The 17,981-nt window shown below is 38.8% G+C and overlaps 1 protein-coding gene across 2 annotated transcripts in view; it reads left to right on the top strand.

Moving 5' to 3' along the window:
- KIF14 (kinesin family member 14) overlaps positions 1–17,981 on the top strand; it is a 48,306-nt gene that overhangs the window by 5,644 nt on the left and 24,681 nt on the right. For both annotated transcript variants that reach the window (XM_072998063.2, XM_020784695.3), the window contains exons 4-17: positions 1,047–1,137; positions 3,112–3,210; positions 4,330–4,382; positions 5,060–5,090; positions 6,560–6,667; positions 7,524–7,640; positions 9,757–9,875; positions 11,901–12,073; positions 12,732–12,879; positions 14,842–14,905; positions 15,099–15,283; positions 16,346–16,448; positions 17,132–17,292; positions 17,608–17,755. In XM_072998063.2, coding sequence (XP_072854164.2) covers positions 1,047–1,137; positions 3,112–3,210; positions 4,330–4,382; positions 5,060–5,090; positions 6,560–6,667; positions 7,524–7,640; positions 9,757–9,875; positions 11,901–12,073; positions 12,732–12,879; positions 14,842–14,905; positions 15,099–15,283; positions 16,346–16,448; positions 17,132–17,292; positions 17,608–17,755 — 1,600 coding nt within the window. The remainder of the gene's footprint in view (positions 1–1,046; positions 1,138–3,111; positions 3,211–4,329; positions 4,383–5,059; positions 5,091–6,559; positions 6,668–7,523; positions 7,641–9,756; positions 9,876–11,900; positions 12,074–12,731; positions 12,880–14,841; positions 14,906–15,098; positions 15,284–16,345; positions 16,449–17,131; positions 17,293–17,607; positions 17,756–17,981) is intronic.

The following is a 17,981-nucleotide window of genomic DNA, read 5'->3' on the forward strand; positions in this document are numbered from 1 at the left end:
CAAGGTGGGCCAGATGTGGCCACTGGACTGTAGTTTGGAGACACCTGCTATAAAACATGATGTTTCTGCTGCCTGATAAGCTATGGTTACATTGTGAGCTAAGACATTAAGCTCTGAAATTATTTCATTCATATCTCAACTATGCCATCTAATCATGATGTGGCCTTTGGCAAGACTTACCCCTCCATCTGCAATATGAGGATGATGATATAGATCTGCCTGCCAGAGTTACCTGATACCACTCATATTTATCTAGTAGCAAAGATACAGTGGGCAGAAATCTGTTCAGCTGGATCTGGGCACCAGAAATAAAATAATTTAAACCATCGGGTTACTTCCTGTCCCACCTTCTGTTCAGGTTCTAAGGCTCCCTAGGACTCCATTTTGCCCCAGACAAACCTTTGGGAGCCTCAGCATGGACGGTTTTAATAGTCACTATTACTCCTGAGTCATGGCTGTGGCTCTGATCCTGGCAATGGCAATCCAGTGGTGATTTTTTTTTGCTATAAAAGCGCCCCCCCCTTAAAGTTTCCTAAAGTTTCCCAACAGCAAAATGGAGCCGGAGAACCTGAAAGGATTGGGATAGGAAGCATTCAGTTCATTTAAATTAATTTTTTCCAGTACCTGGATCTGTATTATACTGTCATAACTATGCAAATGGGATTTTGCCCAATAAGTAAACTTGGTTCTGGATCATTTAAAGAAGAATGTACTGTGTTTCCACTAGCCTGCGCACATTGACAACTTTACAAAGACATCTTGATTAACTTTTATTTTGTTGCAGCAAGACCAATACAAAATCTTGTGGCCCCTTCAGGACTAAGATATTCTATTTAGTATGAGCTCTCATAGACTACAGCCCACCCTTGTAATCTGATGTAAAGCAGTATTGGCTAAGTGTTATTTTTTTTTAAATTGCAGAACAGTTGTGGTTCAAGTGAAGTTCATATGTATCCTATATATATTGATGCTAAGTTAGAGAATTCCAAAGTCTACTTTTGCAGAATTAAAACCTGAGCCCATAGAAATACTGTTTGTCATTGTAGGATGATGGGATTTGATGACAATGAACGAGGAATAATCCCGAGATTCTGCGAAGATCTTTTCACGCGAATAAAAGAAAGAGAAACACAACAGGTACTATAATATGGTTCCTCACCTATGTTGGATTGAACTCTCTTTTCTACCTCAGAGAGGAAGAAAGTTCTTGAGATTAATCATCAAAAACTTTCAGAACTGTAGAGCTGGAAAGGACCCCAAATGTTATGAAATCCCATCCCCTGGCAAAGCAGGAAATCCATAGTTTAAACATCCCTGATAGATCACCTTCCAATGTAAGAGAGTTTGATATGCTTCTGTTTTAAAAATTTCCAATGAAGGAGAGTCCACCACCTTCTGAGGAGGTCCATTCCACTGTTGAACAGCTCTTCATGTCAAAAAGTTCTTCTTGCAAACTCTTTTTGTTATTATGCTTGAAAAGGGAATAGGCTTTTTCCAGGTTTCTGAACACTCTTGCAGGCTCACTCCCTGAAGATTCTTAACCTACATATGGTGGGAAGTGGCCTTATATGGACATATTTCTCTGCCATCCTATCACTGAGTGAAATTATCTGCCATTTAATTTCTGTGATTCTTTCAGTAAGGTACTGAATGGAAATCACGATGGCCTAATCATATCTTTATGATGACTGTAATGCATACATTATTTTAAGAACACCAGTGCAGTTATATAAACATCTGTAGACTGAGCTATGACTAAGGATCATGTACAAATCACATGTATATTTATTTCTATATGCATGTACTTGCATCATAATATTTCTTTGAAACTGGTCAGCTTATGTTGCCCAGGAATGCAACTTGTATCTGGTTGTTCCTACAATTTTCAACCCCTAGATAGATATTTAGGTGTTGAAACCCAACTGGGTAGGTTTTAAAGAAGTCATAAAATTGATGATGAAATACTTGGTATTCTGTTCCTTCAGCCCAATGTTTTTCATACCTCTGTAATGCTGCTGCCTTTTTCTTCTTTTCAGTTAGAGGACACTGCTGTACAGCATTAGCCTTTATCATTCAAAGGGTGACTTTATAACAACTTAAGTTTGAGCTTGTGTTCCTAATATTACAAAAGTTTTTTTTTTAAAAAAATAAATAAGATAAACTTGCCATATGTAGAACCTGGACTAAGGTACCTGAAGCTTTGGAACATCTGAAAGTATTGTTTATTTTTTTGACAGAAAGAAACCTAAAATGCTCCTCAGGTTTTAGTGCCATGATCCTTGGTCACAGCATTGTTTAAAGATGTTTATATCTCTGCTCTGGTACATTTAACTTGAATTTGTGCATCACAAACAGTTGCAAGAAAGATACTAATTTTTTAGCAGGTTAAGGCATCAATAGGTGAAATATGGGCAATTTTAAAGAAAAATTGTATGTGATTCTATTCTGTGAAGGAACTTGCTTTGAGCTTAAATGTGTTTTAATGCAGTGGTCCCCAACTTTGAGCCCCCAGATGTTCTTGGACTTCAACTCCCAGAAATCCTGGCCAGCAGAAGTGGTAGTGAAGGCTTCTGGGAGTTGTGGTGTAAGAACATCTGGAGGCCCAAGGTTGGGGACCACTGTTTTAATAGGATAGTCACTCCCTACCACCTGTAAAGTTTTTTTTGTTCTTGCCAAATTACCTCAGAAATGCATGGAAGTAACTCCTTTTGCACAGCTAGATCTCAGTTCTGTGAAGGTCCCATTAATATGAATCCAGACATATCTAGCTAGTCTTCACACAGTTGTGATGGTAGCAGTGTATCTTGAATGTGATCCTAGCACTTTTGTCTGGGAGCTGAATGTACTGCCTGCTGATATTCTTGAGAAGTGGAGCAGAGAGGAGAATTCACCTTTCGCTGTTCTGTCAAGAGAAACCCAACTAAATGAGAGATTCCCTATCCCTGGGACTGTGTCATTTGCTCACACTCATTTGGAATCTCTTTTCCACGTTTCCATTACATGATGGGGGAAATGCTTCCATGCTATGAAGGAAACATAGCAAGCCTTGTTCTTCACATTTTTCTAAAATGCATTAACAATAGTCCAAATGTTTGTCTTTGTTTCTGTTAGACTTCTTATCATCTTGAAATGAGCTATTTTGAAGTTTACAATGAAAAAATTCATGATTTGCTCGTCTTCAGTCGAGAAAACGGACAGGAGAAACAACCGGTAACTTGTTGTATTCTGTATGTACTGTTAGCACATTGTAACTGAAATCCAGTAGTAAATCACAACCAGAGCATGCATGTTGAATCAATGACATTTGTGGAGGAACTGACCGACCAAATCCCCACTAATTCTATGGGTATGCTCTGGTTCTGACTTAGTACTAGATTTCAGCCAGAATAGTACTCTTAGATGCAAACTGGTCTCCTGATAAATTAGGAACTGGATTATTTTTGCTGAGTGATGTCCAATTTCAGCGTTAGAAGCACAGAAACAGATAAATGTCTGTCTGAAGGATTCCATCTGAGAATTCAGCAAGGAAGTATAAAGGGGCATATGGTGGATTATACCAACTCCTGTTTTCTTGGATCCACTGAAATCCTAACAATAGTTTATTGCGAATTCTACCCAGGTTCCCTATGGGGTCTTAGACCTACTGTATGTGTGATCTGCTTGTGGGTAAACAAATCCTCCATAGGCATGGAGCAAGTGAAGTTAAAGAGCATCGAACTTCAGGGTTACCTTTTTATTTTGTTTTAATATCCTGCTTTTTTAAAAAGCTGGGGTGGAGTGGGCTTTTAAACGTCTTAAAACGTGGTTTACACAAAACTTTGTTGCAATTTTTATTTTGACTCCTTTTCATGGTGTTTAAATTAAGTGACCCTGGAGTGGCAGGAAGGAAAAACAAGTGGGTCCTAGATCAAATCAATCTTGAACCGTCTCTGGAGGCAAAAATATTGGAACTGAGGCTGTCTGACTTTGGGCACACATTGTGAGAAGGCAGGATTTTCTGCAAAAGATAATAATCCTGGGAAAGGTGGAAGGCAGCAGGAAAAGAGGAAGACCAAATATGAGATCGGCTGATTCCCTAAAGGAAGCCACAGGATTGAGTCTGTAGGGGTTGAGCAGAAGACAGGCCGTTTTAGAGGTTGCTCAAGTATAGGGTTGCCGTAAGCTGAAAGTGACTTAATGGCACATAACAACAACAAATGAAATGTGCTTTGAACGCAGATCACCTTTTAAAAAGGAGTTTCAGATGTTGTTTTGCTATATATACTGTATATAAAATGGCCTTGTAACTGATTTGTATTTCTAATCAGCACCATCTCTTCTGATTAACAGCTTCGTGTAAGAGAACATCCCGTCTTTGGCCCCTATGTGGAAGACCTCTCTGTGTAAGTCTGCATGTTTGTGGAATTCTTCCTCAGCTCATATCTGTGTGTACTGATCTTTTACATGACTTGTTAGAAAGCAAACATAAAGCAGAAGACTACAGTCAAGGAATTTGTTGGTTACTTTGAATTGGTTCTTTTCTCAACCAGACTTCTTGTTGGCCCTGTAAGTTTTTGGTTCATAGCCTCCTGTTTGATAACTGCTTTTCCCCAGACCTACAGTATGTGTCTTCCACACACCATTCCCTGCTATATTGTCTTCTTTCCGCCACACTGCCTCTTTTCCTTTCAAATGGGCTATTCCATCTTCTTACGCGATTTCTAGTCCCAACCATGCTCTGCTTTTCTTTTCCGATGTTTAATTTTAGCCAAACATATCTCCTTCCCTTTTCACAGGGAAGCTGGGCTGCCAACATTCACACATTTTGTCATTGGTACTGGAGGCCTCGTTCTCACAAATATGGCAAATTCCAGTAAACTTTTGTGTAGATGTGGGCTTCCATTCCTGCAGGGAGACGCACACAGGTTATTTTGCTGCTTGAATAATTCTTTTAGCTTCACTTGAAGATACCTGGCATGTAAGTTACATAAAATTGGTAGGATTTAGGTGTGTTTATATACTTATGTAGTTAAATTTTTTTTTTCTTAACAAGTAAAAATTGCTTTTTCCCCCCTCCCAGGAATGTTGTTAGTTCTTACTCTGATATCCAGGTAAGAGTTTGGTGTTTTATTGTTTGAATTATGAATACATCAGCCTTTGAAGTGCCTATGTAAAAATATTGTTACTAGTTTCCATTGATCATTTAAAAAAAAAAAACATTAAGAGGGTAGGTAGACAAACGTCTGATGCCCAGGGGCCACCAATACCCATTCTTGGATCCTGTTGGGCTGGTGTACCCGTTCTGCAATATTTATACCCTCATGTTTTGTCTTATCAGTTTTTTTTAAATTGAAAAAGCTCCCTTGCATGAACTAGTGGAAAAAATGGCGGGGGAATTTAAGTGGTGAGGTGCAAAAGGCCCTCAAAACATGGCAGAATGTTCCCCATGTCTCTAAGAGAGCACAAATGGACTTTCTAAGCGAAAAAAATTTCAAAGCTTTTATGGTTTTGGGGGGTGGGGAGGGCATGTCTATCCCTGATTGAGAGTGATGGAGAAGGTAGTTCTGATATCTTCCCTGATTCTCTATAAGTAAATAGTAAAATATTTGAAGTCACAATTACTTCTTTGTATTAGGACTCTTATACTCGAGACAAAGTTATTTGCTGGGCCAGGTCTTCTGATTTCATTACTTCATCAGGGCTTCTGTGAGAAATAGTCAAAGGCTTTATTTTTATTTACATGTTCCCTCTTATTTGAAGAGATGCTTCTCTTCAGTAACAGGACTGATTCACAACAAAGTAAAACACAAGTTAAAACGGAAAACCAAGAGAAAGTCACAAACCAATCCCACAAAAACAACAACAACATGACTGCTACCAAGCCACTTTTGGGTATTGCTGAGAGGAGACTATGAAACCTCATTTGTGTAAGCTGTATGAATGCAGGTCTGCCTGTTCGACACAGAGAACAGCACATGGAACTGTCCCATAAAAGCTAACACTCTCTTTGGCATCTCCAGTGGTTCATAGCCTCACATGTTGCGAAATGAGGTGCCTCTGTACTTGGACATCTCCCCAAGCAGTTTGACCATTCTGTAAGATCCTGGCATGCAGGATACTTGTGGGTAAAGGGGAGGGAAACTACTTGCAAGGCCTTGGCGAAGTGCAGGCTGCTGAGTGAGGCAAAGGAAGTCTTTGCTTCGGTTGCACAGTGCAGTTACATGCTTGGTTGAGGCAGCAAGGGCAATACTATCTTCTAGGAATGACTCCACAGGCTCCTTTACATGTGCAAAGCTAACAGGATTCTCCAGTGCCCTCAGTGGCTAGGGATGAACAATGGATTATTTCCAAATGACATATTCACTTCTGTTACTCACATTTTGCATTGAATTATTAGACAACTTAAGGCAATCCCTCACAATTATTAGTCATCTTATTAGTCAACCTTATGGCAGGTTGAAAATCTGGATAAATCATGATTAAGTGTACTGTTGTTTAAGCTGATCATTTGACTTCATATTTTAACTTTTAAGAACTGAACATAGTTTCTCAAAGTATTCATATCCTCTCTTTCTTTTAGCATTGGCTCCAGTTAGGAAATAAACATAGAGCTACTGCTGCCACGGGCATGAATGACAAGAGTTCTCGATCCCATTCTGTTTTCACCTTGGTGATGACACAAACAAAGGTACGCTGTGACTTTAAAGGAAACAATCATTTTAATCTTCAACAAGGTATCTCTTCGTTTCCCGCTGGCACAAAGAGCATCATTATCTCCCAACCCCCAATAATATAGTAATCACTGAGAAAATAACTGAGCCGTTTATATATTGCCTAGGAGATAATGGGAGGATATTGAGTAGATAATTCAGCTATTCATATGCTTTTTTAGGAAATCATGGGCTGGATGTGAAGGAGGCACACATGAATAAAACCTTATTTGAACATATTAAGGCAGTCCCTCACATAACTCTTAATTTCCCCCTCTTGGTGTACCCACTTATGTGCCATCTCATTCCATTCCAAAGAGTAATAATCTGGAGCTATTTTGAGCTTGAGCCCCAGCTTTCTGTTTAGGTAGTAAAGCTACTGTAACGTAGCAGCAGGCCACTTTGATGTCACCTCCAACTCAGGCCTCTCAGAATGCCCACCACACTACTTCACACACGCTGCCACCAATTGTATGACTGTATAAGAAGGACAAAGGTTTCCTTCAAAACAAAACAGGTTTATTGATAACAAAATAAAATATGAAAATCACAAGTAGCTAATCACGATGTCAATCACTGTATCTTATTTAATCAATCACAGACTTCCCTCACTGAACACTTTGGCACACAGGCCTCTAAACAAACTCTTTCTCTCTCACACTCCAGATCTGATCTCCCCCACACTCTTCACACCCCTTTTTATTCCAGCTCCTCCCCCTTCAGCTCCACCCTCCGTCACCCCATTGGCTGCTGATTCACTGCCCAGCCGTGATGGACAGGTGGGGTCAGGGCTGCCTGTTACAGCTACCTATTTAACTAACTGTTTTATTTCAGACAGATACTGTGGAAAAGGAAGAACATCAACACAGAATTATCAGTCGCGTTAACCTTGTAGACCTAGCAGGTAGTGAGCGCTGCCGCACAGCTCAGACCAGTGGAGAAAGACGGAAGGTAAAAAAATTATATATATATAAAATATATATAATAGCAATTTGCTTGATATCAGGTACCTCTCCAGAACAGAATAAGCTGTATTGTTTGTCCCCATGCCACATAAATCCTACTATAGTGTAATTCTTGGTCCTCTGACACCTAACTTGAAAAACAAGGAAGCATTTATGAATATATATAGAGCCATTTTACACAGGATAGGACCGCTAGACACGTCAGTATTGTCAGCTCTGACTTTTGGACTGATTCTCCGGATTTGTTACTGAAAGCTTCCTCAACCAACCCAAGTGGAGATGAACCTGAGATCTTCTGCTTGCAAAACGTGTACTGTGCTACTGAGGGATGGACTCTGTCTTCACTTTATCTACAGGGTGAACAATTAGGGGCATCCTAAATGCTGTTGGACAATAACATTCCTCACTCTTCCCCATTGCCTCTAGCTAGGCCTGATGGGAGATTTAGCTCAACACATGTTGCTTTCCATGATATATGCAAACAAATGTATGTAGCCTGCAGTATCCCTTGATACTGTACAGCCAAAGCTTCCCAGAATCGTCTGCACAGTTTAACCAAAATGTCCATAGTGCCCTAGTGAACATGCAGTGCATCCGTAGTGAAAAAGTAAAGAGTGGTTTGTTTCATCCCTAGTTAGATTTGCAGTTTTTCAGCAGCTGTTGAGTAAATAAACATAGTGACTAAAAAAGGTAATACTGTGATCCTTGCATAGGTGTTGGAAGTTTAACTGGGACAAGGAATGTGATGGCAACCATTGTTGATTTCTAGGCCAGCCTATAGCCGATTGTGAGCAAGACATATTAAGCATCTTTTATCTGTGCGTTTTTCAAAAATAAAGAAACAAATGTTAGTGTAATGAATAGATACAAGTGACAGGTTTGGGCATTGAATGACATAGTAATGGCTCAACTAATAGCGTGAATTAAACTCATTTAGGGAACCATGCAATGTAATTCTATGTACTGTATATCTACAGAAAAATAATTCTCACTGAGTTTAGAATTACTGCCATAACATGAGAAGTGGCCTGGAATTGAACATGAATTATTCTGTGATTATCTAAAGGAGTATATTCCCCTATATGAACCTGTCTGGCTTTTGAGGTCCTCAGAACAAACCCTTTTCTTTGTCCTGCCAACCTTGGAGTTGGATGCAAGACGAGGCTTTCCTGGTGATTGCTCCCAGTCTCTAGAACGGCCCCCTTCTTTGTTATTCTACCAGCAGGCAAAATCATTTATATTCAGATGCTCTTTTGGCAATTGACTGAGTGCTGAGAGAAGGCCTTTTAAAGGGTGGGTGTCTTATTGCTGTGCTTTTTCGTTCATTTTAATTCAATTGTGTCATGGTTTTATCTGTCCCTTTTAATCCTCATTGTGAGCTGCTTTGAGTCCCAGTTTTGAGAGCTAGAAATCAAGTAAATAAATTAATAAAGGGATGTCCACATTTCTGAGCTGAGCAGCAAACAGAGATACATATATGCTGCTTAGCACAGTGCCCTTAACATAGTTCAGTAGAACATAGTTATGATAAGAACTATGAAAATAATTTTAAGTGGCTGAAATCCTGTTGCTCAGCATATGCTAAACTAACTTTAGGCACACACATGGATGGATGTTCTTGAGAGCTGCAGCAGGGATGGCTTGTTTACTAGGGAGAAACAGACCCAAAATCCTAATTCGGCTTATGCTAAGCAACAGGATTTCAGCCATTATGTGGCTGGTGTGTCGTGATGTTAGTGAGCCTCTTGATATCTATGCAGCCTGATGAGCTTGTTTCTCTCTTCTTCTTCTTCTTCTTCTTCTTCTTCTTCTTCTTCTTCTAGACCTTTTGAATAGTTAAAGAATAAGCACATTAATCAAAACATCAGAATTTACTTTTATATAACCATCGGAGCTGGGTCCAATTTTTGAGTGTATAGATTTTTGGATGGTTGAAGTATATAGATGATTGGTGATATGTGTTAATATAAAACATGCTTTCCACAATGTTGCATGCTATAATGATGTGTTTTCGAAAGAACTGCAATCTGTGCTTCTAAAAAATCTAGAAATTACCCATCTTGAGTGTGTTCTGTTGCTTGTTTCTTTCTTCTTTCATACAGGAAGGTGTGAGTATAAATAAATCCTTGTTAACATTGGGTAAAGTTATTACAGCACTATCTGAACAAAACCAGACCAGGAAGAAGGTGTTCATTCCATACCGTGAATCTGTCCTTACGTGGTATGTAAATATTTTGTGTATTGCAAGCTTCTTTGTTGTGACTTTTTCCTTCCCAGCTGTACCAAATTATTAACAGATCATTGGGGGAAGACAATTTGTGATAGTAAATATTGTAACTATTTCCCAGAGGGTTCTAACCTAACTCTGACTCACTTTGGTCAGAAATTATTTCCTCTTTCCATCTCACTCATTTTGGCTATTCTTTTTCTAATTCTTTTCAATAAGACCGAGTTACCCCACAGTAGTCTAGAAGAAAAGATGTCCGTATTCACAAGAGGCATGGTGCTATCAAGTGACCACTTTTAGGGTTAATATTCTTAAACATTTTACTCAGTACAGTGGGGTCTCTACTTAAGAACGTCTCTACTTAAGAACAATTCAACTTTACTAAATTTTGCTTCTACTTGAGAACAGAAATCCAAAATAAGAACAGGAAAAAAACCCTTTCCTGCTCTTTTTTTAACCTTAGGTCATCTTAGGTTAAAAAAAAAATTCTCCCCCTAGTGGTAGAGTACGTATTAACCAGCTTTGCATTAGTTCCTATGGGAACTAATGCTTCAATGTACGAACGCACCTCTACATAACAAAAAAACAGCCAGAACGGATTAATTGGTTTTCAGTCCATTCCTATGGGAAATTTTGCTTCAACTTAAGAACGTTTCAACTTAAGAACACCATTCCAAAACCGATTAAGTTCTTAAGTAGAGGTTCCACTGTAGTTTCTATGGACGGAAAAGAGCAGATACGGATTAAATGGTTTTCAATGCATTCCTGTGGGAAATGCAGATTCAACGTAAGAACTTTTCAACTTGAGAACCACCTTCCAATACGGATTAAGTTCTTAAGTAGAGACCCCACTGTAGTAAGTCCTGCTGTGTTCCGTGTGCATAGATTTGTAGCCTAAAGCTGCAGTCCTACGCTCACCTAGGAGTAAGTCCCAATGAATTTCTGAGCAGATATGCGTAGAACTTTATCTCTCCCATATAAATCATTTGAGTTTTAAAAAGATTGATGTGACCGTGCCCTATGCTTTCAAGGGACAGGCAACCTAGAGTAAAATAAGCATATGTTCATATTTTTCAAGGGATGTTGTAAATCATAGGGAGTGTATTGGAATGCTTCTGTCTAGACCACAGCTGTCAGGTTGTCCAGTGCCGAGGACCAGTATTAATATATATCAGTGAGCACACTCTGGCATTTAAACCGATCCTGAAAACATGCCACTAGAGATGGTAGACCATGTTGTACTTATTGTTGGATTAGTTTTTGTTATTTATGGATAAAAATAGCAAGAGCTTAATATTTGATAGAGGGATGTACAAGTCTATGCCATCTCTATGTCCCACTTCAGATTCTTGGCCTACCAATGCTTTGAACTAACAGCTACATGTAAGATCCGGCTTTTAAGAGAGAGGCGTGCTTTGTTCAGCGTGGGTGACATGTTTTTCTCTTCAAGTCCATGATGCAGTCCAAAGCCTGGAGAAGTTCCTTTTTTTTTAACCATAGCTCCTGAAATTGCTGGGTGGCTTGGGAACTCAGAGAGCGGTTCAGCTTGCAGTCATTTCACTTCTGATTTGGGCCACCTCCATCTTTATAGCTTACTCTCTGTTATGATGCCCTCTCGACTGCTGTCCACTTCAGTTTTGGGAGGAGCGGCTTCCCATGCCTTTTCAGAGACCAGGTGCCCAGAAGTATCTGTATTATTACAGAGCTCAGCCTATTTGTTGGTGTTGATAAGATTCTTGAGTCTAAAAAACTAGAGAAGATGAGTCGTAACACTGGGATTGGGCATAGGCAGCTTGGGTGGAGAAGGTGGGCAAGACCTGACTCCATATATGATGAAATTAGGAACTCTTGTTCTAATATATGTAGAGGAGTGGATTTGATAGCAAAGTTATAATGATGTACTCTTTTACTACGTCAGAAAATAAATGTAGAAGTTTGAATTTTTTCACGTTAATTGAGAAAAATCACTGTGACTGTTTTATTTTTTTGTGTTTTTTTTTAAATTTCCTTCTAATGAAGGCTGTTAAAGGAAAGCTTGGGTGGAAATTCAAAAACTGCTATGATTGCCACAATAAGCCCTGCTGCCAGCAATATAGAAGAAACTCTTAGTACACTTCGGTATGCTAAACAAGCATGTTTCATAGTCAATGTTGCCAAAGTAAATGAAGACATCAATGCTAAGTTAATCCAAGGTAAGCCTGGCCGTCAATTTGTTTCTTACTTTTTAAAGGGCCATTTCTTATCTATTCTTAGATATGTGCAGATCTTACAGAGTGTACACTTAAGAGAAAGGAATGTGGAAGATATAGGCACAACTTGAGAGCAATGAGAACTTGTAATTTAGACATTCCTAAGTTGCAAGAGCTTTTTTGTATGATGATGCAATAGCATTTTCCTCAATACATAGCCAGCTTCAAAGACCTCTATATGAGGGGAAAGAATTTAACTTACTAGTAGTTAAATCACCTCCTGTCATCTCAGGAGTTATTTGTAGCCCATCACAACTGTCTGATATCTGTATGTGATGCTTTAAAAAATACTGTACTTAAATACTTGGTTTTATTTATTGCAGAGACAGAAACTTTAATTGCAGGTAGCATCTTTTGAATTCAGTCTGTTTCTTTTATTTGTCATAATTATTTCTCAAAATGAGATGAAGCTGCTGCATATTTCTCACAAATTTCAGCAAAATATGTGTTAATATATGGGTTACTGTTTTGACTAATTGTTGAGCCCCAGAAGAACGGAATGATAAACCACTTCTGAATATTTCCTACCTGGAAAACCCTAAAAAGGGTCACCATAAGCCAGAATTTACTTGATGCCACGTGATGATTATTATTAATATAGAATTGAAAGATGAAATTAAGAAGTTGAAATTGGCTCAGAAGAACGCGGAGAATCATGACCCTGAAAAACAAAGACATTATGTTCAAGAAATAACATCCCTTCGAATGAAGCTATACCACCAAGAAAGAGAAATGGCTGAAATGCAAAGGTAATAATTCTTTCAATTTTTTTTGAGTAATTTTTTTTGTAAAGGAAGCCGTTCACCAGTATTATTTTTGATTTTATCATTGAAATGTTGCCTATATAGTGATTGTCCATAAATAAGTAAATAGTTCATATGTAGAGTTGGATCCATTCTGTTACTTGCATTTAGGTCCTGTTGAACCTTAGCAGGACTTGAGTTACTTACAGATAACTTTTCATATGAATTTCAGTGGTATTAAAGTGTAACTAATTCTAGAATAGATCCAGTGGCTGAAATTGTGGTGCACACAGGTATGCAAATAGCATAGCTTTGGGAAGCAAATTGCCTTAAAAGAAATGTCTGTAGGTCTTTTGCATGCTAAGTTGCATGACTTTATTTAGAACGGGTTATGTCTACAGAGACTTCTTATGATGATTTGCTTCCAATCGTTTGTCTAACTATGCAGCAGGATTTCAGCCAATGAACCCTTAGCATTAGTTGATCAAACTGCTGAATCGCATCAGTAATCAATAAACACAACCAGTTTTCCAAAATGTGGTAGTTAATAGCATAATGAAATTCTTCCACTTGTTGCATGTTACGTTGATGCTTTAGAAATATTTTATAAATTGTTTTAAAACCCCACTAATTATTAGCCAGAATCCTGTCTTGAAATACCATACATATAATGGCAATTGTAAAAGCAGTTTTCACATTTTGCTGACATGTCAAAACCCATAGTACAATCGGATTTATTTATTTATTTATTTATTTTATTTCTATCCCGCCTATCTGATCATATTAGACCACTCTAGGCGGCTTACAGTAAAAACAACAATGTAATTTTAAAACTTTACAGCAGAAACGTAAATAAAAAAAATAAAATAAAGAACAGAATAAGAAAAAAGATCGTCAAGGGTTTTCTGTTGGGATGCACAACCAGTTATATAACCTGGACATGTGAACATTTTCTGTTTAAGCTGTGCAGCTGAGTCAGACAACATGCCATATGCCAAGTGGGATGTAATTTTCTAGTACGGTTTTGGGTCAATAATAGAGATGGGCACAAACCACTTGGTCAGCAGTTCGTGCTGGTTCGTCTTTTGGACAAGCAGGTGTTTGACGCTTCCTGGCCCCGCTTCCTGGTGGGCACCTACTCAGAGGCAGCACCCAGAGGAGGTGGGGCAGGGAAGTCAGGCACTGCCTCTGAATGGGTGCCCACTGGAAGCGGTGGGGTTGGGATGCGCCAAACAGTTTTTTGTGTGCGAAAGACGAACTGGCATGAACTGCCAAACCAGTGGCTCACGCCCATCTCTAGTCAACACCACAATGGACAGCCAGCAACCCTGTGCACACCACTGGAATGATTTCTGATATACACTGTCCAATACCATGAAGTTGTGGCGCATTATATTTTCAGAAAGAGTTAATTCTTTTGAGCTGAACTCATTCTTGAAGATTTTGCATGAAGTTCTTATCTATAGATATAATTATACAACACAGACCATGTTTAATTTCTATCAGCATTTTAAATATACTCCTATCTGGCTGTTATATACTAGATCTGTGTATTGTATTTGTTCTGTATATCAAATTCTCAGAGAATTCACTGTGGTTAAAAACTGAATTATCAGTGATGTTGAATTAAGTCTATAGTCACTCTCAGATTAGACCTACTAAGAGCAGGGTAGCACATTTGTCATAATTTATGGCAGGTCTTCTGGCTTCACTGTGTATATGCTAGATATGACTAAGTCTGGATTCAGCCCGCAAGTAATATAAGACTCTTACGTTTGCCTCTACTCTTATTGATACTCATGTTATGAGATGAAGATTGTCATCTTGTTCACAGTGCAAGATAACAAAGACATTTTAGCTGTAACTCCAGTCTTCTCTGGATTTTGTTGGCCTTAAAAAGTTACTTACGAAATAGTAACATTACTGTCTCATGATGCTAATTCTCTCTCCTCGCAACCTCCATTAAAGGGCCTGGAAAGAAAAATTCGAGCAAGCAGAAAAAAAGAAATTTGAGGAAACAATGGAGTTACAGGTACCGTCCTGCAGTTAAATTCAGACATTGGTGCAAAGCAATTAATTTTTTCCCACGTGTTACTCTTTTTCTTTACCTATCTATATTACATTCCTAAAAAGAGCAGGTGAATAGAGAAATCAGATTTAATTAATACAGTATACTGAATTTGATCATAAGAATAATTTCTCACTTTTTGGACCCTTCATTTTAGAAAGCAGGCATTACATTCAAGGTAGACAACAGTTTGCCTAACTTGGTAAATCTCAATGAAGATCCTCAACTCTCCGAGATGTTGCTGTACATGATTAAGGAAGGGGAAACTACAATTGGGAGGTGCAAGGGAAATTCACATCATGATATTCAGCTGTCTGGCATCTTGATTGCTGATGACCATTGGTAAGTGTGTCCCTAAAGAAATGTATCAAGTGAGAAATGTGTTCAGAGTCTCTTTCATGGCAATGTGTTGCAATTTCTATTGAAATTAACATGGGTATTACGCTGGGTAGATTTCCAATTCAAATCTGAAACATATTTAAATGGAAGCAAAAGGGACTTTGATTAGGGTAATGGCCAGATGGGATTCATGGGTGGATGAATTTACCAATGGCTTCAAATCATGGCTATTAGAAACATCCACATTCACAGGCAATATATTTCTTAATGTGGGTTGCTGGGGGAGAACAGGCCAGTTCCGACTGATCTCCTTATGGATTGGCCAGAAACAACTAGCTAACCTCTGTAGAGAACTAGGACACTGACTCAAATGTATGGATTGTGCTAGCATGGCTGCTCATCTATTTTTTGAAGTATCCTTATATTTTGACATCCTAATTTTAAAAAAATCAAGTATTTTAGTTTCTGTGCTATAGTATGAATTATAGCTGTGATCCTAGTGAAACTTGAGCCCTATTCCAGGCATTATAGTCCATGGAAACAAGTTTCATGGAGAGTGCCCTGACCCTATCTCCCGTAAATCTCTGAATTTTTCACTTTTCTGCACCAAAAGGGTGAGGGAGAGTATTGAGCAGGAGAATTTCCATTACAGGTCAAGGTTTTCAACATGAGCTAGAACCCCTTGTTTCCCATGGATTCTAGCGTGCCTCCAAATCTCAACACTTTCCACACATAGGAGGGCGATGGAGGTGACAATGGAGGGCCTCAGTCAGAGTCTTCTTCCAAGTTGTCTCCACTGATCATAACAAATCAGTTAGTGCCTAATTCTCTGAGTTCAAGGAATCAAAAGTCTCCCAGCCCTATTGAACAGCAGCTCTTCTGTGATATGAAATGGTAGTTTCCAAAGCAGGTTGTGTTGTGACAAAGGAGTTTTTAAAAGTTCACTGAGTTGTTGTGTTGACATTTTGGATGCTGGTAGTATGTGTACCTTCAGAAGTGACCAACTAGTATTTTGTTTTTAATTTTAAAGCTCTGTGCTTAATAAGTAATTTTTCTTATTTGTAGCATTATCAAACACACGGGTGGTGCTGTGAGTGTTATTCCACTAGGGGAAGCGAAGACATACGTGAATGGGAAATGCATTTCTGGACCTACATTTCTACATCATGTAAGCTGCTTGGAATGGAGATAAGTATATTAGTGGGGTCTTGACTTAAGAACGGCTTGAGTTAAGAACATTTTGACTTAAGAACCACTCTCATAGGAAAATATTGACTTGACTTACATACTTAGATTTGAGTTAAGAACTGAAAAAAACCACGTGGGAGGCAGGGAAAGTGCAAAATCTGAACTTTCAGTTAACTGTTGGCCAGTGAAAAGGGTGCCTGTCTGCTTCCTCACTCCTCCCAGTGTTTAGAGAGTGGATTGGGAGACAGTCTTCAGACTGCCTGGTACTGTACTGCCTGGACTGTATTTTCCCTGCCTTCCCTGAACCTTTCTTGACCTAAGAAAAAAAGAAACAAAATTTCCCTCTCTAGTGGTCGAAGGCAGAATAGCAGCTTCCCATTAGTTTCTATGGACAGAAAAGAGCAGATACGGATCAAATGGTTTTCAATGCATTCCTATGGGAAATGCAGATTTGACCTGAGAACTTTTTGACTTGAGAACCGCCTTCCAATACGGATTAAGTTCTCAAGTCAAGACCCCACTGTATTTACTTGTGGGTTACACAGGCTGTACGGCGATTCAAGGTAGCTTTTGGGTGGCTAGACAGAACATTATTCCACTTTGCCCCATTGCTTCCTAATTCCTTATTATATGAAATAGCCAATATCTCCTGAATGTTTCTAGGGTGATCGTGTCATTCTTGGAGGAGATCACTATTTTCGCTTTAACCATCCGGGAGAAGTTCAGAAAGTAAAAAGTCTGTCTTGTGGGGCTTCGCTTGCAGAGGACAGTCCAAAAGGCTTTGAATTTGCAAAAAATGAGTTGCTGGCTGCGCAAAGGGCTCAGTGAGTAGTCATAGGTCTTCTGGCTTAAATGATAAATGTTCCCTCTTTCATATTATACAAACACTGCATGCTAGTTCCTTGAACTTTGATGCATAGATCTAAAAGGTGAAAGGATTGTTAAAAAGTGCGTAACATGTTTAAGAGTCTTTTAATTTTATATGTGTATAGAAGCTGGAAAGCATTTAATTACTGTGAATAATCACATATGGTACTGGGCACATGAAGATTTTCTCCCAATAGGAAAGAATTATATAGCAACCAAGATTGCTTGTGCATGGATTATAACATTTACTTTGCTTTTAAAAACACCTTTAGACTTGAATCAGAAATAGAGGAAGCAAGACTGAAAGCTAAGGAGGAAATGATACAGGGGATCCAGATTGCAAAAGAAATGGCCCAAGAAGAACTTAATTCTCAGCAGAAAAATTACGAGAGCCAGATAAAATCATTAGAAGCACAGCTGGTAAGTCATTACTGAATATTCCAAAGTAAAGTGACTTGATCCTACTGTAAGTGGTGTGCTAGAGGACGTGGCTCTCACCATTCCCATCAAAAGATGCACCTGTCAGTCAAGAAAACTGAATAAGTGCTGCAATGCACATAAGAACAAAAATATTGGTGTGCACTAGTAACTGCACTGACCGTATGTGCTGATCTTCATTTTGGAGGAGAGAAAATAAATACAAATG

Source organism: Pogona vitticeps, chromosome 4 (assembly GCF_051106095.1).
Source record: "Pogona vitticeps strain Pit_001003342236 chromosome 4, PviZW2.1, whole genome shotgun sequence".
NCBI classification, from domain to species: domain Eukaryota; kingdom Metazoa; phylum Chordata; class Lepidosauria; order Squamata; family Agamidae; genus Pogona; species Pogona vitticeps.